The 27,411-nt window shown below is 41.8% G+C and overlaps 2 protein-coding genes across 3 annotated transcripts in view; both read left to right on the top strand.

The window, feature by feature from the left end:
* Positions 1 to 27,411, top strand: part of LOC148423094 (fibroblast growth factor 14) — a 126,285-nt gene that overhangs the window by 30,994 nt on the left and 67,880 nt on the right. The gene's annotated exons all lie outside the window — the stretch shown is intronic.
* LOC148423095 (uncharacterized) overlaps positions 19,162 to 27,411 on the top strand; it is a 23,223-nt gene continuing 14,973 nt past the window's right edge. For both annotated transcript variants that reach the window (XM_088415496.1, XM_088415494.1), the window contains exons 1-2: positions 19,162 to 20,588; positions 20,979 to 21,013. In XM_088415496.1, the coding sequence (XP_088271622.1) occupies positions 20,570 to 20,588; positions 20,979 to 21,013 (54 nt within the window). In that variant the 5' untranslated portion in view covers positions 19,162 to 20,569. The remainder of the gene's footprint in view (positions 20,589 to 20,978; positions 21,014 to 27,411) is intronic.

The raw sequence follows: 27,411 nt of genomic DNA, 5'->3' as shown, positions 1-27,411 counted from the left end.
TAACCTCTTTTTTTAACAAAACAGGATCAAACGCCAGTAGAAATAAGCTGTAGAAAATTGCTTCTCAGAGAGGTTTTCGCGACACCAGCATACAACCAGAACCTAAACAGAAAGTTGGTGCCTGGCGGGCAGAAACAAAGTGCTTTCCGTTAATGCATTCTGGGATGGATGTATTTGGGTGAATCATTTCAAAAGCCTGTGCAGTTCAGCATAGTAAAAGTTGTTGTACATAGTGATGCTTAATTAGAATGTATATATATATATATATATATATATATATATTATATATATATATATATATATATATATATATATATATATATATATAGTCATGGTTTGTTGGATTTTGGGTTGTGGGTTTATTTTGAGGGGTTCTGTTCCTTTCTGTTTACGTATATAGTTCCTGTTTCTGCTCCCCTCGTGTCACCCTGCGTTAGTTCTGATTTAGTCCACCTGTCCGCGTTACCTGCCCCTCGTGTCCTCCAATCCGCTCCCCTTGCCTATTGTTCCTGCCCAGCTGCCGTGCATTTCTGATTAGTTTGTGAATGTATTTAAACCTAGCTTCTGTTACAGCCCTTGTCGGATCATTGTCTTGTCTTGTCATTATCATATAGTCATCATGTAGTCCCGTCTCGTCCATCAGCGCCGTGTTTTTCTGCCAGCCTGCCCGTAGTGTTTGTTTTCTGTTTTTCCAGCCTGCCTGCGCTCTTAGTTCGAGTTTTTTGCCGTCCTGTTTTTCCCGCTTTTGTTCCCGTACGTTGAGTTAATAAATATGGATTTCGTCAACCCCCTGTCCCGACGCTCCCCTGCTTTTGGGTCCTCCTCCTCCGCAACCATGCCGGCATTCACACCCGCCGCGCACCCCCGTGATATATATATATATATATATATATATATATATATATATATATATTTCTTTTTTTTAACTTTTTAAAATTTTAACATGTACATTTGGTCTCACAAGTAGAAGCACCACTGTATTTCGAAATTACAATGAATTTATATCAAATATAAAGCATATATTAAAAAATGTTAATAAAACTTTTAACAACTTGTTTGATTTTGATAGAGACACATGCTCTAATCATTTAATGTAAAAAAAAATAGAAAAATAAAATGCAAGCATTCATCCAATAAATTGGCAAGACATTGATATCTGGTAACATTAATAACTTGACCTGACAATGAGATATAAGAATGACTTCAGGTAATCTTGTTTGTCAAGGCATAGATGTATCATAAATCCAGTTTCAGTCAGACTAAATTTCTTCTAAACATATTTACAGAAACCAACACTTTTGAGCACAGTATGTCTGTATGAGGCGTCTCTGTCAACACCTTCAGCAGCTCCTCTGACACTAGTTTTTCACCCAAAAATAAAACCCACTCATCACCACTCAATAGCTCCCACTTGTGTTGCATACAGAAACTTTAAGAATAGACCTGTCATCATGGGAAAGTGACAGTGTAAATTTGTGTGTTCACAAGAATGCACGATCCACCCCAACACCACCAGCACGAGATGTTTTTTTTTTTTTTCTTTTTCAAGTAAAGCTTTTGCCCCTATTGGTCACTCACTTGTCATCCAATTAAAACAAACACTTCCTTCAAATCACTTCTGTATGGAAAAATAGATGCCCCCAATAGATTCGTCAATACATATCTGTAGTTCAGTAAATGAATTACCGTAAGTTACAATATTTGGATGAACTCCTGTCATGACCTGAACAACTTTTGGGGAAATGTACCTTTTCTGGTCAACACAGAAACTACACAGACCAATCATTCCACCACGTGAGCAGCTTTGTGAGTGGAGCGAGTGGGTGTGTGAGAGGCAGGCAATCATTGCGCTAGAGAGTTCAGTGCAGACATGGAAAGAAAAAGCAGGTTACAGCTTTTGATACAATTTTCTATCGATAGCCGATATATCTTTACACCTTTTGTCTGCTTGCCGTATCATTTAGTCACCATCTAGCCATTTTCCACTGCACTTTCTTCTCCACCTGAGTCACGCGTTGATGTATTTGTGTACACTTAACCTTTTCTGCCTCCTCACCTCCTTTTTGCTCATCATACACACACACACACACCCACTGTGATGACACACATGTAGTTTATTGAGTGCGGTGAGTGTAGACACAAACAGAGGATCAGGAAGCACCATATGACAACGCTACACCCATTTTTTAAGCCGGGTTTTACACGGAAATGAAAGCTAAGCAATACAAATGCCATATGACAAATGACAGATGACATACGGGAAAGAGTATGTAACATTAAACACATTAAACACATTTACAAAACAGATGCTATCATTATCATGGTACTTGAACTCAATACGTTACCAACGTGACTAAGTTACTGCATTGCTTTGCAAACACTTTTCGGTTCCCTCATCATTCTGTCTGTAATCAGTTTGCCTTTCTGCCTTTCTGCAGGAGTTAGCTTCCCTTTATATTTGTATCACTGGTGCATTTACCCTACTGAGGATTAATGGCTTAAGGAATGGATGGACGTATGGCTGGATGGCTGTTACTTTGCTTAATTAAAGTGTTGCCTGTAGAGTTAATAAATGTTCTGTATATATATATATATATATATATATATATATATATATATATATATATATATATATATATATATATATATATATATATATATATGTTACTACATTGACAAAATATGACTTTGTGGGCAAACATGTTTAAGGGCCAAATTTAATTTTGGACAAATGAGTGAGCTCAATTAGTTTATATAAAATTCATTATGAATTCTTAATTAATTAAACAAAATCAACATATACATATGAAATATGTTATTTTTTAATATTATATTGTATTTCCAGAAAACAATGAAAATATAGATTAAAGAAAAACAAAGAGATTATTTTTCAGTCAATATAGTGTACGGTTCAGCATACTTTTTTCTGTAAACTATACTGTATGTCACATAAGTGGGTGACTCCCATGAGCCATTTTGACACCCTGTGATCATGTCTTGAAACCCGGGAGGTGAGAAGCCTTCCTGAGGTTATAGGCGGCATCGCCTACTCGCATGTAAATACGTCACGTGTTGACAGCTGCTTTCTCTCCTTCCTCTGAATGAGAGGCCCCTGTCTATATGTCTTGTCTGTCACATCAGAAAAAAGCAGAGAACAGATGGTGTTGTCATCAAAATTGCGTAGCTCTGATCTATTTTTTATGGGCCGTAAGTGCTGAGGCTGAGAGAAGATAAGGTCACGTCGGTGTAGCTCATTGGACAGGTAGATGTTTGAATGGATCTTGCTCACACTGAATAGATTTCAACTGAATGCAGAAATTGGCAAATATTGCCACATGCATCAAACCAACTTGCATTTATTTAAAATAGAGCGTGTTTATCAGCAAGAATTAAATTGAGTGGTCAAAGGGATATGGGGCAGAGTTATCCATGGAGTTCTGCCAAATAATTAGCAAGTACCATTAAAATGAAACATTGTCCATCCTGTCCATCACAGACCTTCTGAAACACGAGGTGTTTCTCAAGTTTAGTTTGACTGAAACCTTAGCTATGGATCACTACATTATAGTTACTGTAGCCATGGTTGCAGTTGGACCTGGCTGCTTTGCATTTACGTAAATTTGCAGCTTTTCTGTGCGAAGCAAGCTCGATACAAAGAATGCATGTCACTACCTTTAGCAAAGTTGTTTTTTGAGCATTTCTTTCCAGATAATTTTATCACCTAGAATACAGGCAAATCTCATTTGCTCCTCCATTGCTCAAACCTGACCCCCAACACCCCCCCTACACACACACGCACGTGCGCACACACACACACACACACACACACCCAACACACACATTCAACACACACACGCAAACAGTAGCCTATTCAAACACAATGACAGTCAATTCAGTAAGGTTGTAATTGACCTCTGTTTTTAAAACCTTAAGAACTCAAGCACAAAAACCCAATTATACATAAAAACAGATATCATCATCACAAGTTAGAGATTAAAAATGATCTTAATTAGAATAAAACAAATAACACTTAAACTATGACTGCAATTAATTGATCACAATGAACACATTAATCTGATATCCCTACTTTCATACTGTCCTCATTAGGTTCACCCCGTTAATGCAATTCATTTGTGTTTTATTTATTTCATTTATTTATTTGTACTATGAATTTGGTACTAACCTATGATCTGTCTCGTACCTTATTTTTGTCTCTATCCTGACATGGGTACCACTCCACATTTACCCATTTGTTTGGAAAATGTTATGATGTGATGAAACCAATTTGAAGAAGTCAAAATGATGAAATTATGTTTGACACCGTCATCAAAAGAACGCCATAGCTGCAGTAAAGTGCGGCAGTGGCAGCGTGATTCTTTGGGGCTGGTTTTCTTCAGCTGGGACCTCAGACAAGGTGGAAGTAATTATGAATACCGTAGTTCTATATAGAGGCAGGAAAAGCCTAATTGAACATTTGAAATTCATGTGGGGTTATTCAGAGGTACTTTAAATGGCGCAGGTGTTGGCTGACTCATGTAAAACGATTTTGAGTGTATTTGGTGAATTTTAAACATAGCTGCATTCCATCTACAAGGGTGTGCACACACATGCAACCACATTACCTCATATGATTTTACTTTCTTCTCAAATGGATGACGTAAAGGCCCTTGTAAATGTAGACCTTGTTAACCTTGATCATATTTTTATATCACAAAAAATTGAATATATGTAGACTTCATATTCTCTGTGCATCTAGGACAGAGTCAAAAGTAAAGTCTGTTTTTATAAAGCTTAAATTTTTGATATAGCATCTATTGTTATGGATGTGTTCTCAGGTGTGTCAAATTATTCTATTTAAACCTAAATATATTTGCGTATGCGTGCTGTACTCCAGCTTTGCTACGCATTTAGCCATCAGTAGGCATATTCATGCCCATATGTTGTTTAGTGTCAAAATGAGGAAGTGTCAGACCACACTGAAGGTCCATACAAAGTCACTTCTGCGTAATGGGCATTTGCCGTTTGCATGTTGACGTGAAGCAGATGGGGTCAGACGCAAACCATTCCACTTCCAAAATTTCAGAAAAAAACTTAAAATGTAAAAGTGACATCTATGATGCCTGGCTGAGTCACAAGAGCATTGAGAAGAACAATTCAGTATTGGTATGGGTTTTGGGTTGTGCATACATTCTGCTTGGAAGGAAGAACTTTATTTGTATGTTTGGATTTTCAATTTTATGAAAAAAGGTGGAAAAAGTGCCCAAGGAAACAAAAGCATTATCTGCATTCACCAGCATTTAGCAGCTCATTTGATGAGCGTTCCATGAACACTCACATGGTAGGAAAACTCAAACATATGTAGAAATTTTTTTTTTAATTCAACAATGCCGTAGTCTATAAGAAGATTGCAGGTGGTTTGTGAAAACATTTTATAATTCATTTGATGCACCATTATTAAATATTAGAACAGCTGTATGTCATCTTAACTCGTGGTGGTAGGAAAAACACTGGCACAACACCGGGCCCAAGCAAAAACGGTAGGATAATGGTGAGTGTACTGACTCGGTTAGCGCCTGTCAGCTGTCAACCAAGTTTGCACTAGTATTAGCTAAAGAGCAGTGGACCAGCTCTACACCCTTGGCAGGGTTGTCAAGCGTGCATGGGAGGTCACCCATCCAGTCTACATTTTCTTTCTGGACTTGGAGAAGACGTTTGATCGTGTCCCTTGCGGAGTGGGTGGTGATTTGGGAGTATGGGGTACTTTTTACCATTTACTGGTCAATCTACGTTCCTGCTCTCACCTATGTCAAGAGGAGCCAGTTGAGGTGGTTCGGGCATCTGGTTAGGTAGGATGCCTTCCTGGTGAGGTGTTCCAGGCATGTCCCACCGGGATGAGGCTCAGATTCCGACCCGGGAAACGTTGGAGAGACAATGTCTCTCGGCTGGCATGGGAAAGCCTGGGAATCCTCCCGGAGGAGCTGGACGAGGTGGCCGGGGAGAAGGAAGCCTGGGCTTACCTGCTGAGACTGCTGCCCCTGCGACCCGACTCCGGATGAGTGGAAAATAATGGATGGATGGATAAAAAACATAATTCCTTCTGTTTTGGACCACTGGACCAGGAAGTAGCGAGCAGATAGATGACCAAGAACAACAATTACAATTAATTTTAATGTACCACTGCAGTACGAAGATAGGCATTTGTGAAGATCTGAAGCTCCACTGTAGCATTTTTTTAGCTGGTTTGAATTTATTGCATCTTGGGTGTCTTAAAATACCTCAGAATGCATTATTTAATGCATTTGTGCATTTGGGGCTGTGCCTTTTGTCGTGTTCCATCCATCAAAGTCATTCCATTTAGGCTTAATTCATTTTGTTGCTACATTCCATCACGCAAATGCAGGCATATGAGTAAGTTTGTTGTTTTGTCTGCTTGTCATTTAGCAAACTCAACACTTGTTAGTGGTTGCCATTATTATAGTGAGACGGCTGACTGAATCCTTGTCAGGTTTGAGTTACCGTAGCGTCTGTGAATCATTAAATTACTTCATTTTCACGCGTAAAAGACCACATGTTATTTAAAGAGGGTGAAGCTCAAACTGTGATGTGTTGGCTTTAAAATGCTTGTTTTTTGTTTTTGTTCTATAATGCTCTTTAATTTTATACCCCCCCCCCCCCCCCCCCCAAAAAAAAAAAAAAAAAAGAGTGAACCATCAACTTGCAAAGTGTTTTACTGTGCTATGTTATAGCCTATGACTAATGAAGTTAATGAGTGAAGCTACTGTTGTCTTGGTCGGCATGACAAGGACAGTGTGAGGAAGGGGTGGACCCAAATGCAAGGAGGCAGGGTGGGTTTAAAAATTCGAATTTAAAATGAAGAGGGTGAAAAATAAACAAGAGACAACTGTGTACAAAGTAACAGACAACAGCCCAGATATAGTGGGAAATGTGTTCCTTAGTGTAAGAATATGTGCGTGTGTATGTGTGAGTGCGTGTGTGTGAATGAATGAACTTTAGTCTTTGTAAAGGCGTGTTGTTGAATAACTGGAGGGAGTGACATCTTTTGTTAAAATTGATCAAATACAGGGGGGCCCCGGAGTTACGATATTTATCCGTTCTGGGGTGGGCTTGTAAGGCGAATTCACTGTATGATGGGCAATCCTGACCTACTGTATGTTAAATAGCTATTGCGTTTAGAACCCCAGGTAAAGACATCAAAATTGTACATACGTATTAAAAATTGGCACCAAAATAGTATAGTAAGTGCTACGTATATAGCTATAATATACATGTATGCAATCAGAAACTATCCTAAATAAAACATATAGAAAGGATTTATTTAGCTTTGAGTGTCGCTTGTATTCCCATATTCCCTAATAAGAGTTATCTCCAGCATTGTTTCCATATAAATCATCTTCTTGCTTCTCTTTTTAAGATCACTAGCAATCTCGGGAACCATGGCTAGCCCTTTCAACTTCAATTAAGCAGTAATATGCACAATAAATACGGTTATGTAACCACCCACAATCGAACAAAGCTTTACCATTCCGCCATTTTGAAACAAGTGAGGCCGACCAATAGCAGACCACCATCTCCGTAAGGTGACGCCGACCAATAGCAGACCAGAATTTTAGTGACGCGTTGCATGAAAGGCAACCGAAAATTAGTTACCTAAAAACGCTTACAGATAAAGATGAAACAGCACAAATACAGCCAATCCCCTCGGGTCATGACAGTTGTTATGGTCGCAAAACCGAGAAAATACCATAAAGAGGGAATGAAAAAACTCAGTATTTCACGTCGCAACACGAGAATAACGTAAGTCAGGGACACTGTAACACGGGTGTCCACTGTACAGTAAAACCTCAGCGGGCCCTTCTGTACTGTTTTTTTTTTCTTCATATTACGAAACTTACTTAGCATATAAAAGACAAACAAAATGAAACGAAACTTGACATCTAATAATTCCCATTTGATTTAAAATGGAAACATTTGATTGGAAATGAACGGCGGCGTATTGCAATACGCGTATTGCAATACGCGTATTGCGCCACTTTGTATCGCAATATAGCGATATTACAGCCCATAACTAATGTTAAAGGTTGCCAAAAGCTGGGCTAGTTATTCTTGCCCAATTTGGAGTTAAAATAAGCTGCACTGTGTCCTGAAAGTCATGAATTCCTGTTGTGTTCTTCAGGCACCATTAGCATAGCCCACAAATAACCCCTCAAATCTTCACAAGACTATTGGATCATCACAAACATACAAAACAAACAAACTCGGAGTAGATTTAATCTAATTTAGGCAAGGCGAGGGGAAGTATTTATTAATTTTCCTACACATTTTTTTTTTCCAATAGTAAAAGCAATTAGACTTTGAAATGAACTTCTTAAAGAGGTTTACAAACCATTATTTCATGTTAATTTGTCGGTGAGCTATGTGTGCAGTTACATTCTCTTTTGCTACCACGATGCTATTTTTCTAGAAATCTGATGATCGCTAGCTCTTTTATGGTTGCCTCCGCTCCTCTATCACTATTACTATTGATCTATTACTATGGTTATTGGCGTTATTGCTATTGGCAACGCCTCTGTCACAGTTACAACAGCAGCAGCAATTATTGTTGTCACACTACCACTAATGTCTTGATCTTAATGTCTGTTGCATGTCTGCTATTGCAGCTGCATCTATTGCCATTGCTACTGGTGCTTGGCGGTGCAGCTATTATCTATGCTATGGTTCACTTGAGTCATCCCTTCCATCATCACCACAAGAGTTCTGTTGAAGTTTTCTCCACAGTCTTATGGGGTTTTGTAATTGGGGGTGTTTATTCTAAAAGGCCAGTGGATATTTTCAAATGGATTGGAGCATTTTCTGATTGCTAAGTCTTGCTGGAGCAGGCCTGATTCTGTCTGGGTGATTTACACCACCGCTGTGTTGTCGTCTTCCTGCACCTTTTAACACATAAAGCATCGGCGAGATGGGCGGGGTGTGGGCTTGGTTGGGAGTCGTGGGGAAGGGGGGATCTTGTGGTCTCATCTGTGCATGATGAATTACTCGGTGTTTACGTGCTAACACACATCAAGGTGTTGCTGTCGCCCAATGTGTGCAAGGCAATGGCACAGCAGCCTGCAGGGGTTTTCATTCTGCTAAACGGAGAATAGCCGATGACAGGAACGGCGTGTAATAATGCCGTTGAAAAGACGAGAGGTTTTGAGTTCAACTATAGGAGTCAGTGACAGACACAAGAGAGAGTCATCAGTTATTTGCCATGCTAGCATGTACAGTAATTGACAAAAAAGCTGACAGTACACACATACTACGATGGGAACAATTGGTTAACTGCGGCCACTGCATCCAAAATGCACACTCTATCAACACTAGACAAAGTAAAACTACGGTACCATAATTAAAACATTGTTAAATACCTCTCTGCTAATTTGGAAGCTATATGTTTTTTTAGGCAGCTTTTGTATTGAATTGTACGTGTAACTAATTAATAGAGAAAATACAGTAGACCCATTGGTTAGGTAGCATAGATTGGGTTGCTTTAGAGAGTGTAATTGCTATATTGGGATTATTGACTAATGTCGGCTTTTACCTTGAGTGCCTCTATGGGCAACGTGTCTCTTTTTAGATTATTTTATAATGAAAATGACCTATCTAAAATCATTCTTTGACAAGAATGATGCTACACTTAGAGAAAAACACTCACACACATACGCACACCCACACCTACACACACACGCACACACACAATTCCAGTTCTTATTTTCTTACATTTTTAAAAGTGTTTTATTTTATGTCTTACAATGCACTGAATTTTAAAAGTGGTGTATTAGGGATAGCACTAAAATATTCTGTACATAACTATTTACTGGGTTTCTTACATATCTATGTATACTGTAATATTAGCTGAATAATTATACTGTACTATAACAAAAAATACACTGATGATGATGTAAATAATAATAATAATAATAATAATGATAATAATTATAATAATAATAACTGTTTAATCTTTTTAATATTAATCATGTTACTTGAAGAGATGTGGTCGCATTTTGCTTACAAAATGTGAAACTGATACATTTTAAATATGTGCATTAGGGATATTATCTTTCAAAGTATTCTGTACATGTTCATTCTCTGTGTTTATTAGATTGTGATAATTATTATTAGGTGTATAGTGCTTTTACTGCAACAAAAAACTTGTAATGACAATAAAACAAATGCATTTTTCATTTGTTTTCATTATTCATCATCATATTTGTTGATTGATTGGTTTGGAAATTAGATCACATTTTTCTTACATTGTGCAGTAAGAGATTGATTGTACTTACCTTAAATATAGTTACTTTTTGGGGGCACAATGCCAGTGCGGTTAGCACGTCCACCTCACATTTCAGAGTCCTGAGTTCAATTCCACCTCACTCTGGCCTTCCTGTGTAGAGTTTGCATGATCTCCCAGTGCCTCCATGGGTTCTTTCCGGCCATTCCAGAAAAATTACATTCCAAAAACAAGCATTCTCGGCATATTGGACACTGTAAATTGTGTGTGGTTGGGTGCGTGAATGGTTGTTTGACTCTGTATGCCCTGCAATTGGCTGGCAACTACTGTAGTTCAGGGTGTACCCCGTTGCTGGGGTAGGCACCAGCAAGCCAGCAACCCAACTAAGGATAAGCGGTGATGGAAAATGGATGGATGGGTGGATAAAGTTACTTCTGAAATGCAATATTGAAACAGCAGTGCTCTATCCTGGAGGACCAAAACATCATGAATATTCAACGCAATCCGCTTTTTATTACAGCACACTTCAAATCAGATGTGCCCCTATGTGTGCTAACATCCTAATCTCGGAAGCGGACGTGAGCCTAACTTCAAATAAAATGAAAAATAAACAAGGACAACTTGAGATTGAAAGAACTTTGCTCTCCGTCAAATACATATTAGCATAGTTTCCCATTTGCTGTAACTATAACACCAAAACTAAATCGGATTTAACCTTCCATCTGCCATTTACTTAAAATTTATTCAGGTGCTTGTACATGGTATTATGTTTGCGTCTAATGGAAAGTCTTACCTACAGATTCTTTTTGCTGCAGATTTCACCAGGGACCTTCTTTGGGTTTGTGGGAAATTTGAGGAAGGAGGCATTTATATTTATTTACTTTGTATTTTGTAAATAGAAAAATTATTTTTGTAAACATTCAAAACTTAAAAAAAATCTGTGTATTGAAGCATTATCCAAAATAAATACTGTATAGAATTCTGTATTGCACATTAATACTTTTTTGTAACTATAGTATCTATCCATCCATCCATTTTCTATAGCCGCTTTTCCTCACAAGGGTCGCAGGCTTGCTGGTGCCTATCTCAGCTGGCTTTGGGCAGTAGGCGCGGGACATCTTAGACTGGTTGCCAGCCAGTCGCAGGGCACAAAGAGACGAACAACCATTCACACACACCATCACACGTTAGTACAATTTTTCGGAGTATGGGAAGAAGCCCAGAGTGCCTGGCGACAATCCACATGGGCTCGGGGAGAACATGCAAAATCCACAAAGGAAGTCTGGAGCCAGCTGGATTCGAACTCTGCTCCCATAACTCTGAGGCAGACATGCTAACCACTGCGCCGCCCTGTAAATAAGTATTCTTCTGCAAATTAATCTTTATTTTTACAAATTTACATAAGTAAACAACAATGATTTTTTTTAAAGAATATATTGCAATGTAACATGGATATTATACATGTAACATTTCATCCTGTATTGTATTATTACCTGTGGTAGATTTATTTATTTATTTTTTTTCATATAGATGTGTGTATAATAGTGCATGCAGGTGTACCGAATGACTGCTAAGTGCACTTTCACAACAATGGCTTCTTACTCAGGTAACGTGGTTCCTCTGTCGTGTTCGTAATCAGCTAATGCAGCCTTTTGGGTTGACTCATGGCAATGAAGTCCTACTGATGCACGTTCTGAGCGCCTGTCCCACTCCGACCCATCCATTTACTCCCTTCTGTACCCAAAGGGAGCAGGCTTGTGATGACATAGTTTGGGAATGGAGCGGAGCTTTGAAAGCGCTGTGGGAGGAACGAGTAGGTGGGTATATAGTGGGAGGGTTTTTGGAAGATTGCATTGGTGAAGCCTCTACCAAGACTGAAAGAAGAAAGGAAGGTTTAGATAACCATGATGTGTGTCATAATGGTGAGCTACATTGAGGTGCGACAAGTTAGTGTCCTCTTTGAGTGTGAGTGAGAGAAAATCAGTGCTCGTATTACATATGTGAGAGCAGTGGTAGTGGAAGCCACGTGAATCATTCACCACACTTGAAAGTGTATTAATTTGGAATAATGAGATTTGGCTCCAATATATTGAAATGCTAAGACGCGGTTTTTGGTATAGACATTTTTGCCAATTATAATATGAAAGGTAAGATCTAAAGTAAGTTAGCACGTCTCAAAAAAAATGAACAAAAAACATCGAATTTTGACTGATCTTGCAATGCCCACAGAGTATTGTCTTCTATTGCTATATACAAACATGCCACCCACGAAAAGAAACTATTGACTCTCTTCTTTCAGCAGAAAAAAGTATGTGTTCTCCTTCTTTAGCAATCGGCATTAGAATATAGTTTTGTTGAAATTCTTGAATGTTTCGATGAAATTTATATTTCTGTTGAAAAAAAAACCCAAAGCTTTTTGTAATGCATACATTTCAAGCATAACTTTGACCATAACACGCCTATTTTTTTAAATGCTTCTGTGACCTCTCAAATATCTAAACAGTGCTTCCTTTTATGGAATTACATAAACAACATGACAAAAAGAGCTTTTGATAGCAAAATAATTTATTTAGTCCCACACACATCACATCACATAATGCTAAAAAAACTTGATTGTATATGTTTAGTTTGCAAATGTTCAAGATAGCACTCCCTTGTTGTGGCACCGTTAGATTGTTCCCAATAATAATCGGAGCAATTCTGGATCAGATCGGGATCCGTCTCATCTTTGTCATCCCTTTCATCGTCATCAGCTTGTTTCTCTTGAAAGAGATGATGTGAGATCCCCGGAGCTCAGAGCAATCTGCGCAACACAGAGCTAACCAGGCTGACTCCTTCAAGGATGTTGTTTTCTGGGTGGCTGTTGCTTTAGGCTTTTTTCACTGCTTATCTCGTCATTTGACACTCTTTTGATTCCTTCTTGGAAATTTGCTTTATGAAATGTTCTTTTGGTGTTTTCTGTTGGCTTTCTTCCATTTTCTCTTTTTTTCCCTCATCACTCTTCAAAGTTTGCTAGCCGCTCCCTTTTCTTGCTAATTCTCTTCTTTGTACAGTATATGCTGATATCTTACCAAATGCACGTCTGCCACCCAACGGCTGTTCTCATAGCTTGAAAAAGGCTTTTCAGCCTTGCACCTTGGAAGCGAGATGCATCAAAACGTAGAGATGAATATCGTGCCAAAAGCATATGCCCCACTTTTATCTCTGTCAGTGCCAAGCGTTATCAGAAAAGGCAACCCACTGATCACATCTATCGTAGCTATTGAGAGCAACACTCCCATCCAGCTCAATAAGCTTAGAAGTAAGAGAAGTGCTGGCCACAAATGTCATCTTTTTATTAATGAAAGAAAACAAATGTAGTGGCAAATAACATGTTATACGACAATAATTCTTCTCGCTGGCAAGGAAAGCGTTAAATGGGATTGGGAGTGAGGGTAAGTTTTTCAAATATTTTAATGTGACATTTGATGTTGTCTTCTTCTAAAATATTCTAACTAATAAGTACAATAGGCATGTTGGGAATTGTGCCAAATATGGCTTTATTTTAGACATACAAAAAGATAAACATGAAGTAACTTCTTGTTCTCTTTGGAGCATAAGTAAATACAAACATGCTTTACAGACATGGCTTGCATAAGAACATGTGTACACTGCATCTGAAATATTTTGACATAAGCTATCACATCTATTAAATTGAGTATGTAGCCACTCACATCTACACAATGTCTTCAGCAGCTCCTCTGCTCTGCTCTGCTCTGCTCTGCTCTGCCCCACCTCTGCCCCTCCACCCTCCCTTCCTTCTCTATCCATTTGGCCCACTCTGTGAATATTTTTATTCTCACTCAAGAAATTAAAATAAAGATATAAATAAAACACGCTTAAAACTATAGGACGCTAATATGCCAAGATGACGCGCTCTACAGAAGTGAGTGCTGGCCGGGTGGGCGGGTTGAACGTCTTAAAGGCTTGACATGGTTGATTTACTAACGTCACATCACTACCTACTCCTAGAGGAAAGTTTGATATGTGATTTTTCTGCCATTTTTTTGTTAGACCCTCTGGCACAATTGATTTATATTGTAACTGCCCACTAAACATTATTTAATACATGTATCATTTGTTTCAAGAAACCCTGCAGAGGTGTTGTCACTCTGGCCACCCAACAGAAGAAAATCTGGATACATTGCTGCATTTTTCTAATTATTTACTATAATTGTCTGGAAATTATTCATACTTTTTAAACAAAAACGTTTTCTAGTTATATGTGAGCCTAAAAGTGTGTGTGTGTGTGTGTGTGTGTGTGTGTGTGCGTTTGTATTTGCTACATTGTGGGAACCTGCACCTGACAGCACAATCACAGTGTGGGGACCCAAAAATTTGTGGGGACCCAAAACCGGGTCCCCACAATTCTAACCACTAATTCAAAGATAAAAAGGTCTAATAAGTGCCCTGGCCAATTTTGAAGGATATCCCCACAATGCTCAAAAACCGATTTTTTTGTGTGTAAGTGTGTGTGCTCAGTAGAGCATACTGCTGGTGGAAAATGGTACTGCACCCCACACACACTCTCGAGCTCACGCACACTTTTATACACTAAAAATGTGGTTTTCATACATTGTGGGGTCACCTTGAGCAAGATGGCGGCAACACACACAAAAACAGTTTTTGTACATTGTGGGGTCACCTTGAGCAAGATGGCGGCAGCACACACAAAAACAGTTTTTGTACATTGTGGGGACACCGACAAGACGCCATGGGGGAGTTTCTGCAAGAATTTTGCCAGGTTAAACCTACCTAAATGAATGCGGTGAAGTCATACTTGATTCTTATGATTAAAATGTGAACTTTGACCTCATCAAAACCATAGTTTTGGTGCTCTCAGAAAGGATTTAACTTGATTTTATTACAAAGATAAAGGTTATCTACTATATATCTGAGAACATGAACTATTTACTGCTGAACATAAATGCTCAATGTGATAACAACTCCCTATAAAGCTGATTAGTATGTGCCAATGGATTTTGATTCTTAATACAATACTTCTGACATACAGTATTGTTACAAGGAAAACAGTAGCCAGTAGCTTAAAATTTTAGGAGCACTGAAACAAACCTTAGGGGAGCACATGGTGAAATGATTTGCAAAGCAAGTGTTCAGATTTTTCTCACGTTTCATTGTATTGATGTTAAATTGATGAGTATTCATTGTTAGAGTCATGCAGGATCCAACATTTATTGTATTTTTTTTGCATGATGGCCCTGTACTCAATAATCAATAAATATACTCTTCATATCTGCACAAGTGGATGAAAAATGTACTGTTTATTTTTTGTAATATTTGGGGGGCAAAATGCCACTATTTCAAGCTAATCTGGAACCCTGAAACATTTTATATAATTGTGAGCAGCAGGTCCAGTGGTGTCTCTGTTGGTAAAGGCCTACATCATAGAATATACACAGGCATGCACATAAGTGGTACGCCGGTGCGCAAGCGCGACAGAAATCACTGATGCGTAACATCACATGCTTCACTTGGCGCATTTGCGTACTCTCCCTAAATTTCAACCATGACAAAAACCAAGCCTGGCAAATGTATATTGTTTAATTAATTACCAAATTTGTTTCATGGGCATCCTGTAGTCATCCCACGGGTCTACGGGGTCCGCGGACCCCATTTTGAGAACCACTGCCTTAACGTACACTTATGTGGTGCAAAATTTACTGCTAATGTCCTTAGCTAGCAGACAAAACCGGTGCGTTTGATACAGGTTTAAAGATTTTCAGTCATCTTTTTAGTCTTTATTTGACAAGTATGAAAAGAGCATGCGCGTTTGCCATGGCTAACAAACAAGCTAATTGAGAAGAAATAGCTGATCACCCTCTTGCTAGGTGGTGAAACAGACAGCAGGAACCATTAGTGAGTCGTGGGACTTCTCCTTGCCTTTCTCAAACCTAATCGTGCGCATCCCATGTCCTATTTTGAGGCCTCTCCTCACATGCAGAATAGAAAATTTCAACTTCCTAGATGAATGTGTTGCAAAGATTTGTGCGTGAAAGTGGTCACAGTCTCAGTGTAAGGCCTTTTACAGGAGATGCACGTGAACCTTGACACTTGTGTATGGCGTGTATGTGTCATAATCGCCACAAACCTTCTGTCTACTTTTTACATGCAGAATATAAAATTTCAACTTCTTAGGTGAATGTGTCACAATGATTTGTGGGTTAAAATGGTCACAAACTCAGTTTAAGGCCTTTTACAGGAGGTGCTGGTGACCTTTGACACTTGTGTATGGTGTGTATGTCTAATAATTGGAGGAAGCCAGAGTACCCAGAGAAAACCCATATAATACATGCAAGGTTATGTTTTTTTAACTTTTATTTATCATTAAATATTCTGCGCTACATTATTAGCACCATTGTCTCTGTTTGTTGTTTATTGCTTTTTATTTATTGCTCACTTATGGAATGTAGTCTGTTGCCCGGGGAAGTGAACAGAATAAAAATTTCATTGTATGGTACAACCATATATTTGACAATAAATCTCTTGAATCTTAAAATATTATGCTTACTGTATTTGAGATTGGACTATATTCATTCAATACAGATTATTTCATAAATGTAAATGTGCTTTATTTATATAGCGCTTTAGATATTGAAACAACCATCCAACCATACATCTTCTACTAGTGTAGGGGTGGTTCACTTTCCCTTTTGGCTCAGCTCTTTCTTTACCACATCAGACAGTGTAATCCATCTGTTGATATGCCGTTTCATCATACACTCACTCGTGAACAAGACCCCAAGATATTTAAACTCCTCCACTTGGGACAGGACCACATCCCCGACCCGGAAAGGGCACTCCACTCTTTTCCAATAGAGGACCATGGTCTCATACTTGACGATGCTGTTCTTCATCCCAACCGCTTCACACTCAGTTGCGAACCGCTCCAGTGAGAGTTGGATGTCGCAGTCTGAGGAAGTCGACAGAACCACATCAAAAAGCAGAGATGAAATTCTGAGACCACCAAACCAGAACCCCTCAACGCTTCAGCTGCACCTAGAGATTCTCTCCATAAAAGTAATGAACAGTGATCCGTAACAATCCTGCCGCCTTGGAGGAGTCCAACCCTCACCAGACACGGGTCCGACTTACTGCCAGAAATGCGGTCCAAACTCTCGTACAGGGACTGAACAGCCCATACCAGGGTGTCCGGATATTTTTGACCACCTCGGTGACTTCAGCCTCAGAGATAGGAGAGCCCACATTGGAGATTCCATACTCTGCTTTCTCAAAGGAAGACAGGTTAGTGAAAATGAGAAGGTCTTCAATCTGCCCATCGGCTCATGATGTCCCGAGTTGAAGTCAGCAGCGCACCATCTCCATTGTATACAGTGTTAATGGTACACTGCTTCCTCCTCCTGAGACGCCGGATGGTGGACCAGAAGTTCCTCAGCCATCCAGAAGTTGTTTTTCATCTGCGACTGCCAAAGCCACACTCTGCTTGGCCAACTGGTATCTGTCAGCTGCCCCTGGAGTCCCACAGGCCAAAAAGACCCGATAGGACTCCTTCTTTAGCTTGACAGCACCCCTTACTGCTTGTGTCTACCAGCGGGTTCACGGATTGCCATTACGATAGGCAGCAATCACCTCACAGCCACAACTCAGATCAGCCGCCGCGACAATGGAAGCACGGAACATGGTCCACTTGGACTCAATGTCCCCACCTCCCCCGGGACGTGGGAGAAATTCTGCTGAAGGTGAGAGTTGAAACACCTTCTGACAGGGGGTTCTGCCAGACGTTCCCAGCAAACCCTTGCGATACGTTTGCGTCTGCAAGGTCTGATCAACATGTTTCCCCACCAACGGAGCCAACACACCACCAGGCGGTGGTATGGTCTTCACTTGAATGACCAATTTTGCGGTGGGATTTCTGATGATACGACCACAAAGTTGATCATCAAACTATGGCAAAGGGTGTCCTGGTGGCAAGTACACAGATGGACACCCTTATGCTTGAACATTGTGTTCATTATGGACAATCCACACAGTAGTCCAATAACGAAACACTGCTCGGTTTCAGATAGGGGGCGCATTCTTCTCAATCACATCTCTCCAGGTCTCTCTGTCATTGCCCACGTGAGCATTGAAGTGCCCATGCAGAACAAGTGAGTCCCCAGAGAATGCGCTACCCAGCACACCCTTCAAGGACTCCAGAAAGGGTGGGTAGCTCAAGTTAAGCTGCTGTTTGGTGCACAGGCATAAACAACAGTCAGAATGCATACCCCACCCGAAGGAGGCTACCCTCTCGTCTTCCGGGGTAGAAACCAATGTACAGGTGCAGAGCCGTGGGGCAATAAGTATGCCCACTCCTGCTCTGTGCCTCTCCCTATGGCCAACTCCAGTGAATAGAATCCAAACCCTCTTGAGAAAACTAGTACCAGAGCCCAAGCTGTGTGTGGAGGCACGTCTGACTTTATCTAGACTGTATCTAGGGACTTCTCAGACTCGTAGACTAGCCCAGACTCCTTCCCTGTCAGAGAAGTGACATTTCTTGTCCCAGGAGCTAGCTTCTTTAGTCAGGGATCGGTGGGCCAAGGTCCCCGCCCTTGGCTGCCGTCCAACAATCTATGAACCCAACCTTGAAACAATTTATATCAGTAACAAAACACAGTCATTATGTTTCATTTAAATTCCATGTCACACAGTAGCTTGAGCATTATGGTGCTTTAAGAATATTTACTTTTTTTGGGAGGGGTGTACTTGTGTTTTAACGATCATAACTTTTGTGCTGTAAATGTTGATGCAAATTGACCACAGTGTGCTTAAAAGCAGCTGATTTTGCAAAGTGACATGTGCACAATACTGAATAAGTTGGAGCGATACGAAATTGGCAAGGGGAGGGGCCATCCCACCTCTGCAAACTGTTGCTTTTGATTCCCCTACCCCACGACACTTCTTCATGACTGATTGACTTCTCAATGAAGAAAATCAAATGGAAAGATTTCGATGGAGAATTCAACATTTCAGCATCACCAGAAATACCTTCAAAGACGCATGAAGTCCGGTGTAGGATTAATGGAGGTAAGTTTTTCAAATTTTGCTCATATAATTATTATAAGGGTATAATTTACTGAGTCATAAAAGACTTTGCAATCGATAAGTGCATACTCTTTTTCTCTGCCATGATCGGAGAATAGAGATACTGATTCCATGATTAGGATAGCGTTTCATAATAAGTGAGGCTATAACAGCCCCATGACACAGCTAAAATCACCCCTAGCACAGGCCTTTTTTTAACCCTTTCACGACCGATTCTTTTTTTTTTTTTTAACTTATAAACAAGTAATATATGCCATAGGTCTAGGTCCTAGACAAGTTATCCTAGACTCTAGGATAGTTTGCAAAATTAATAAAAAAAAACAAAAAAACACTTCCGTTTACACCAAGAAATACCACTGGGACTATATATCCCATAGACGATACCATACACAACACGATACTATCCATCCATCCATCGATCCATCTATCCATCCATCCATCCATCCATCCATCTTCTACTGTTGTGTTCCAGGGTTGGGTCGCGGGGGCAGCAGCTTAAGACAGGAAGCCCAGACTTCCCTCTCTCCGGCCACTTCATCCAGCTAGCTCCTCTAAAAGAATACCCAGGCGCTCCCAGGCCAGCCAAGCGACATAGTCCCTCCAGCGTGTCCTGGGTCGTCCCCGGGGACATGCCAGAGAAGGGAAAATTATCACCTAACACCTACAATACTTTGTAATCAGTGTAACCTAGGGTAACATAAATATATCGTCACGTTCTGCCTGGGTTTTCTTTTGTTGAGGCAAGTTTAGTTGTGGGTTTTTGGGTTTGTTTTGCCTTTCAGTTCTGATCTTCCTTGCGTCAGCCCCTCTCGTTAGCTTGATCCGGTCCGCCTGCTGTCCGCGTGTTCCTGCCCCGTGTATCAGCTACCATTCCTATACCCACTGCCACTTTTTTGAAAAGTTGCGGGATGGATTGTCAGAATGGGAGTGAAAGGGTTAATGCAAAAGATGAAAAAAGTATTGATATGGGTGACCTTAGATTGAAATTTGTAGAAAAGCACGTGTAGATTTATCAATTGGGCTGTATTGTAAGGTGTTTTTTTAAGTAAAATCCAGTATGTGAGTATCTTCTTTAATAAGTCATCTGATCTATTTTGAACAAAAAGTATTATCAATAAATGTAGGAGACCCTTCAAATAAAACATGTTTTCTTTTTTGAATTAGGTCCAGGAAGATAAACCAATGAATAGAAACAACACAGGTATGTTGTATTACAATGCCACAACACAGGTATGTTGTATTACAATGCCACACACTGAAATCAGTCAAATAATGTTTTTTTTTTTTAAAAAAACATTATCTATTGCATGGATGTCAAAGTTCAGTCCTCGAGAGTTGGTATCCTGTACGTTTTCGATAGTTCCCTTCCAAACATATTGATTCAAATAATTACAATAATATAAGCTTCTGCAGGCCTAGCTTGAAGACCTAATCATTTGAATCAGGTAGGAATGGGGAGAGGAACCTGAAAAACACAAAAGACTGACTGTCAAGGACCAGAGCTTGTAGCGTGATCTGTTGTAACTTGCACTTAAAGGAGCAGTCATTCTCTCAAACCTATTTTGACTATACAGTATGTTTTATGTCACAGGTGTCAAGCTCCAACAGTCGCAAGCTTACAGACAAGTAAGTGTTTATTGTTGTTGTTATTTAGTCCAGTAAATCATGTCAGTGTAGTGGTCGAGTATACGAGGATAAAAATAAACTACCGTATTTTCTGCACTATAAGGCGCACCGGAGTATAAGGCGCACACTCAATTAATGACATCTAAAAAAAAATTTAATCACAATATAGAAATACAGTGGGCCCCCGTGTTACGAACTTAATCCGTTCAGCGGCTACGCTCGTAACTCGAACTGCTCGTATGACGGGCAATCCAAACCTATGTTAATTCGTGAATGTGTGCAACGCGTGCAAAAACCTTAGGTAAAAACATCACGACTTCATACACATATTAAAAACGAGTAACATAACCTACTGTACAGTTAAATTAAATAACATAAATATACAAAGGAAAAATGACATTTACCTTTGGGGCGACGTGACTTGAGCTGGGTGGAGGCGGAGGGGAGCAGAGACCAACCCGCAGAATTTATTTATTTATTTTCTTAAACGGGAACTTTTCTCAAAACTAGAACATATCACCAGCGATTTCCTTCTCTTTAATCCATAATAGAAGAAGCCTCTCCATTTTGTTGTCGATCGAGGTCTGTCCCCCAGCAACGAAAGTCTTGCCCTTAGAAGAGTGCCAAGCGGTTATGGCCATACTCACAAGCCATGCGTGCGCCTCCTTCGTATTTTTTTTTTATTTTTATTATCTCCTGCTTGGTTTCTATTGTCATCATCCTTTTACTTCTTCCTTTACCGCCACTAGCAATTTTAGAAGCCGTGTCTCACAGATAAAGTTTGCAAAGTCTTAACAACATTCCTTCCTTCCGTTTTTGACTCATTTTCTCTCCTTCCTTCCGTCCCGACCAGCTGTGCCATCAAGCTAGATAAAGGTGTTCAGCCAATAGCATATCGGCATTTCTGTGATTGACGTGACGCCGGCCAATAGCATCTCCGTGAGTGAGACCGTGACTGACACCGTGACTGAAACAGAGACTGTGACATTGTAAGAGCAATAGCATATCAGCGTTACCGTGTCATGCATGAGCAAATGCTTTCGTTAATGTAGCAAAGCGAGGTCGCTTTCGTTAATGTAGCAAAGCGAGGTCAATTGTATGCACACATTGACTGGCGACGCATGGCGAATTCATAGTTAAAACCATCACGAATTTACACACATATTTAAAATTAGTACCATAATCTACTGTACAGTTAATATAACAAGCATGGATAAACAAAGGATAAATGACATCTTCCTCTGGGGCGACGTGACTTGAGCTGAGTGGAGACGGATGTGAGCAGAGGCCAACCCGCAGAATTTATTTATTTTCTTAAACAAAAACTTTTCTGAAACTAAAACATATCACCGGCGATTTGCTTCTCTTTAATCCATAATAGAAGAAGCCTCTCCATTTTGTTGTCGAGCGAGGTCTGTCCCCCGGCAAGGAAAGTCTTGCCCTTAGAAGATTGCCGAGCGGTTACGGCCATACTCACGAGCAAGGTTAACTATGCACGCGCCTCCTTTGTATTTTTTTATTATCTCATGCTTGGTTTCTATTGTCATCATCCCCTTACTTCTTCCTTTACCGCCACTTACAATTTTAGAAGCCATGTCTAACAGATAAAGTTTGCAAAGTCTCCACAACATTCCTTCCTTCCGTTTTTGACTGATTTTCTCTCCTTCCTTCCGTCCCGACCAGCTGTGCCATCAAGCTAGATAAAGGCGTTCGGCCAATAGCATATCGGCATTTCTGTGATTGACGTGACGCCGGCCAATAGCATCTCCGTGAGTGAGACCGTGACTGACACCGTGACTGAGACAGTGACTGTGACATTGTAAGAGCAATATCGTTCCACGTTGCCGTGACAAGCTTTAACTACTGATTTTGATGATGTGGCAAGGTGAAAATATATGAACAAATACAATGGCCGGCATGTCAGATTGCTCGTAAGGCGAATGGTCTGTGCGTAAGTGGGGGACAAAAAACTTCGCGGACCACGCTCGTAAGTCGAAATGTTCGTAAAAGAGGGTGTTCGTAAACCGGGGGCCGACTGTACTCAAAGGTAAAACAATAATAACTCAAATAATAATTACAAACTCTCAATAGCGTAATAACTCAATGTCAATATGACCAACCTTGTTCAACTGTAAACACAAAAGAAACAGGTGAACCTTACTTTATCAGTTCATTCCCAATCTACGAATCCCAATCCAAATATTGATCCATCTATAAGGCGCAACTGATTATAAGCCACGCCATCAGCTTTTTAAAAAAATTAAGGCTTTTAGGTGCGCCTTATAGTGCGGAAAATACGGTATTTGGCGAAACAAAGCGTTTCAATAAACACCCCACATGTGGGGGATGCAGTGGCAGATTAGTATATAATGCTACAGATATTAGACATTCACTCCTGCATCGCTCACATAAAAGAGCTAGAATTAAACACTGTAAAAAAAAAAAGAAAAGTTTGGGGTTTTTTTGTCATTTAAATGATTCAAGGTGAGCCGTCACCTTAACGCTGTGGAGGGGTTTGCGAGTTCCAGTGATCCTAGGAGCTAAGTTGTCGGGGGCTTCAGGCCCCTTGTAGGGTCACCCATGGCAAACCGGTCCTAGGTGAGGTTCCAGACTAAACACGGCTCACAAACCCCATATGAAGAAAAGGATAAATGGATTTAAGTTTCCCTCGCCTGGATGCGGGTCACCGGGGCCCACCTCTGGAGCCAAGCCTGGAAGTGGGGCTCGTTGGCGAGTGCCTGGTGGCCGGGCCTGCACCCATGGGGCCCGGCCGGGCTCAGCCCAAAGGGATGACGTGGGTCCCCCCTCACATGGGCTCACCACCTGTGTGAGGGAAATGGAAAGTCACCTCTCTGGCGGGGAAGGAGCCTGAGCTGGTGTGCGAGGCTGAGAAGTTTCGACTAGATATAGTCGGATTTGCCTCCACACACAGCTTGGGCTCTGGTACCAGTCCTTTCGGGAGAAGTTGGACTCTCTTCCACTCTGGAGTTGCCCGCGGTGAGAGGCGCAGAGCTGGTGTGGGCATTCTTGTTGCCCCCCCAGCTCAGCACCTGTACATTGCGGTTTACCCCAGTGGACGAGAGGGTAGCCTCCATCCGCTTTCGGGTGGGGGGATGAGTCCTGACTGTTGTTTGTGCCTATGCACAAAACAGCAGTTCAGAGTACCCACCCTTTTTGGAGTCCTTGGAGGGTGTGCTGGAGAGTGCTCCCTCCAGAGACCCCTTTGTTCTGCTGGGGGACTTCAATGCTCACGTGGGCAATGACAGTGACACCTGGAGGGGCGTGATTGGGAGGAACGGCCCCCCCGATCTGAACCTGAGCAGTGCGTTGTTATTGGACTTCTGTGCCCGTCACAGATTGTCCATAATGAACACCATGTTCAAACATAGGGGTGTCCATATGTGCACTTGGCACCAGGACACCCTATGCCGCAGTTCGATGATCGACTTTGTAGTTGTACCATCGGATTTGCGGCCGCATGTTTTGGACACTCGGGTGAAGAGAGGGGCGGAGCTGTCAACTGATCACCACCTGGTGGCGTGTTGGCTTCGATGGTGGGGGAGGATGCCGGCCAGACCTGGCAGGCCCAAACGTATGAGGGTCTGCTGGGAACGTCTGGCAGAGTCCCCTGTCAGAAGGAGTTTCAACTCTCACCTCCGGCAGAATTTCTCCCATGTCTCGGGGGAGGCGGGGGACATTGAGTCCGAGTGGACCATGTTTCGCGCCTCCATTGTCATGGCAGCGGATCAGGAGCTGTGGCCGTAAGGTGGTTGGTGCCTGTCATGGCGGCAATCCCGAACCCGCTGGTGGACACCATCGGTAAGGGATGCCGTCAAGCTGAAGGAGTCCTATCAGGCCTTTTTGGCCTGTGGGACTCCAGAGGCAGCTGACAGGTAACGACTGGCCAAGCGGAGTGCGGCTTCGGCGGTCGCCACGGCAAAAACTCGAGTGTGGGAGGAATTCGAGGCCATGGAAAGCGACTTCTGGATGGCTTCAAAGTAATTCTGGTCCACCATCCGGCGTCTCAGAGGAGGGAAGCAGTGCATCATTGACACTGTGTAAAGTGGAGACGGGGCACTGCTCGGGACGTTGTGAATCAGTGGGCAGAATACTTCGAAGACCTCCTAAATCCCACCGACACGTCTTTCCCTGAGGAAGCAGAGTCTTCGGGCACCAAGGTGCGCTCTCCCATCTCTGGGGCTGAACTCACTGAGGTGGTCAAAAAACTCCTTGGTGGCAAGGCCCCGGGGGTGGATGAGATCCGCCCAGAGTTCCTGAAGGCTCTGGATGTTGTAGGGCTGTCTTGGCTGACACGCCTCTGCAACATCGCGTGGACGTCGGGGACAGTGCCCCTGGATTGGCAAACTGGGGTGGTGGTCCCCCTTTATAAGAAGGGGGACCGGAGGGTGTGTTCGAACTACAGGGGAATCACACTCCTCAGCCTCCCCGGTAAGGTCTATTCAGGGGTGCTGGAGAAGAGGGTTCGTTGGGAGGTTGAGTCTCAGATTCAGGAGGAGGAGTGTGGTTTTCGTCCTGGCCGTGGAACAGTGGACTAGCTCTACACCCTCGGCAGGGTCCTCGAGGGTGCATGGGAGATCGCTCAACCAGTCTACGTGCTTTGTGGACTTGTAGAAGACGTTCAACCATGTCCCTCTGGGATCTCTGTGGGGGTAGCTTCGGGAGTATGGGGTACCGGACGCCTTGATACGGGCTGTTCGGTCCCTGTACGACCAATGTCCGACTTACTGCCAATGTCCGCCTTGCTGTCGGAAATGCGGACTAAGCTCCGGCAGTAAGTTGAATTCGTTTACACTGAGGGTTGGACTCCGTCAAGGCTGCCCTTTGCCACCAATTCTGTTCATTATCTTTATGGACAGAATTGCTTGGCGCAGCCGAAGTGTTGATGGGGTCCAGTTTGGGAGCCTCAACATTGCATCTTTGCTTTTTGTGGATGAATTGGTGCTGTTGGCTTCTTCGGGCCGTGACCTCCAACTCTCACTGGAGCGGTTCGCAGCCGAGTGTGAAGCTGCTGGCCGAGTGTGAAGCTGCCCTCACCTATGGCCACAAGCTGTGGTTAGTGACCGAAAGAACAAGATCCCGGATCCAAGCGGCCGAAATGAGTTTCCTCCGTAGGGTGTCCGGGCTCTCCCTTAGAGATAGGGTGAGAAGCTCGGTCATCCGGGAGGGGCTCAGTGTCGAGCCGCTGCTCCTCCGCATTGAGAGGAGCCAGCTGAGGTGGTTCGGGCATCTGGTTAGGATGCCCCCCGGACACCTCCTCGGTGAGGTGAGGTGAGGTGTTTCGGGCATGTCCCACTGGAAGGAGGCCCCGGGGAAGACCCAGGACACGCTGGAGGGACTATGTCACTCAGCTGGCCTGGGAGCGCCTGGGGATCCTTCCGGAAGCGCTGGATGAAGTGGCCGGGGAGAGGGCTTCCTTGCTCAAGCTGCTGCCCCTGCGACCCGACCCGGTAGAAGATGGATGGATGGATGGATGGATGGATGGATGGATGATTCAAAAGGATGGATTACAATTGGGTGAAAGAGCTACAATGAGAGCAACACAACTGCACATGTGCCGTGGCCATATTGCTATCGAGGCAGAAACCTGAGAGGTTCAGATGTCTCATTCAAGCCAAGTGTTTTAAACCTACTTACTAGCTTTGATTACATGCCCACAGGAAACCTGCATATATATATATATATATATATATATATATATATATATATATATATATATATATATATATATATATATATATATATATATATACATTACTAATTTAAATAATCAACAATACATTCAGTGAAATATTTTTTCATTGAGTGAAACTTATTTTTTCAACCTTTTGTTTATTTATTTATTTTTGTCACTTTCGATCCTCTATATATTGTCAAGCGCTGTGTCTGATTAAATGTAAATGTGTCAACTGTCATGGCATGAATGCTGTGACCGCACTCTTGCACGTGACCGGAAACTGCAGAGAGCGCGCGAAATGCCTTCAACCACAGACAGTATGAAGCGGGTGTGATCATATTATCAGATGTAGACACCATCGTGATTCGGACGAGATTAAGGTAACGAGTAAATTCGTTTACAGCAAAGCAGCTAAGATGTTAGTTTTCGACAGACGATGTGTAATTTGGATGTCGTTTAAACAGAGAAAGTTGACGTTTGGGAGTTCGATGTTGGCTGTGTTGTCAATGGTGTTAGCAGCGGCTACCGCAGGTGATGCTAAACTGCTGTATGTGATAAAATTGACTGTGACTGAACGTCCTCGTTTTGTCCACTTTTTGCATCTTGCCCGGTGCGGTGCGTCCGTGCTTGTTTTCAAAATTTGTGCAAATGTCCGGTTTTCATCATAGGACTAATTAGCTTGTGCTCTTAAAACTAAGGGGAG

This window comes from Hippichthys cyanospilos, chromosome 5 (assembly GCF_059441005.1).
Source record: "Hippichthys cyanospilos isolate Australia breed blue-spotted pipefish chromosome 5, RoL_Hcya_1.0, whole genome shotgun sequence".
NCBI lineage: Eukaryota > Metazoa > Chordata > Actinopteri > Syngnathiformes > Syngnathidae > Hippichthys > Hippichthys cyanospilos.
Note: the sequence above shows the minus strand (reverse complement) of the source record. Positions and strands in the feature narration are given on the sequence as shown.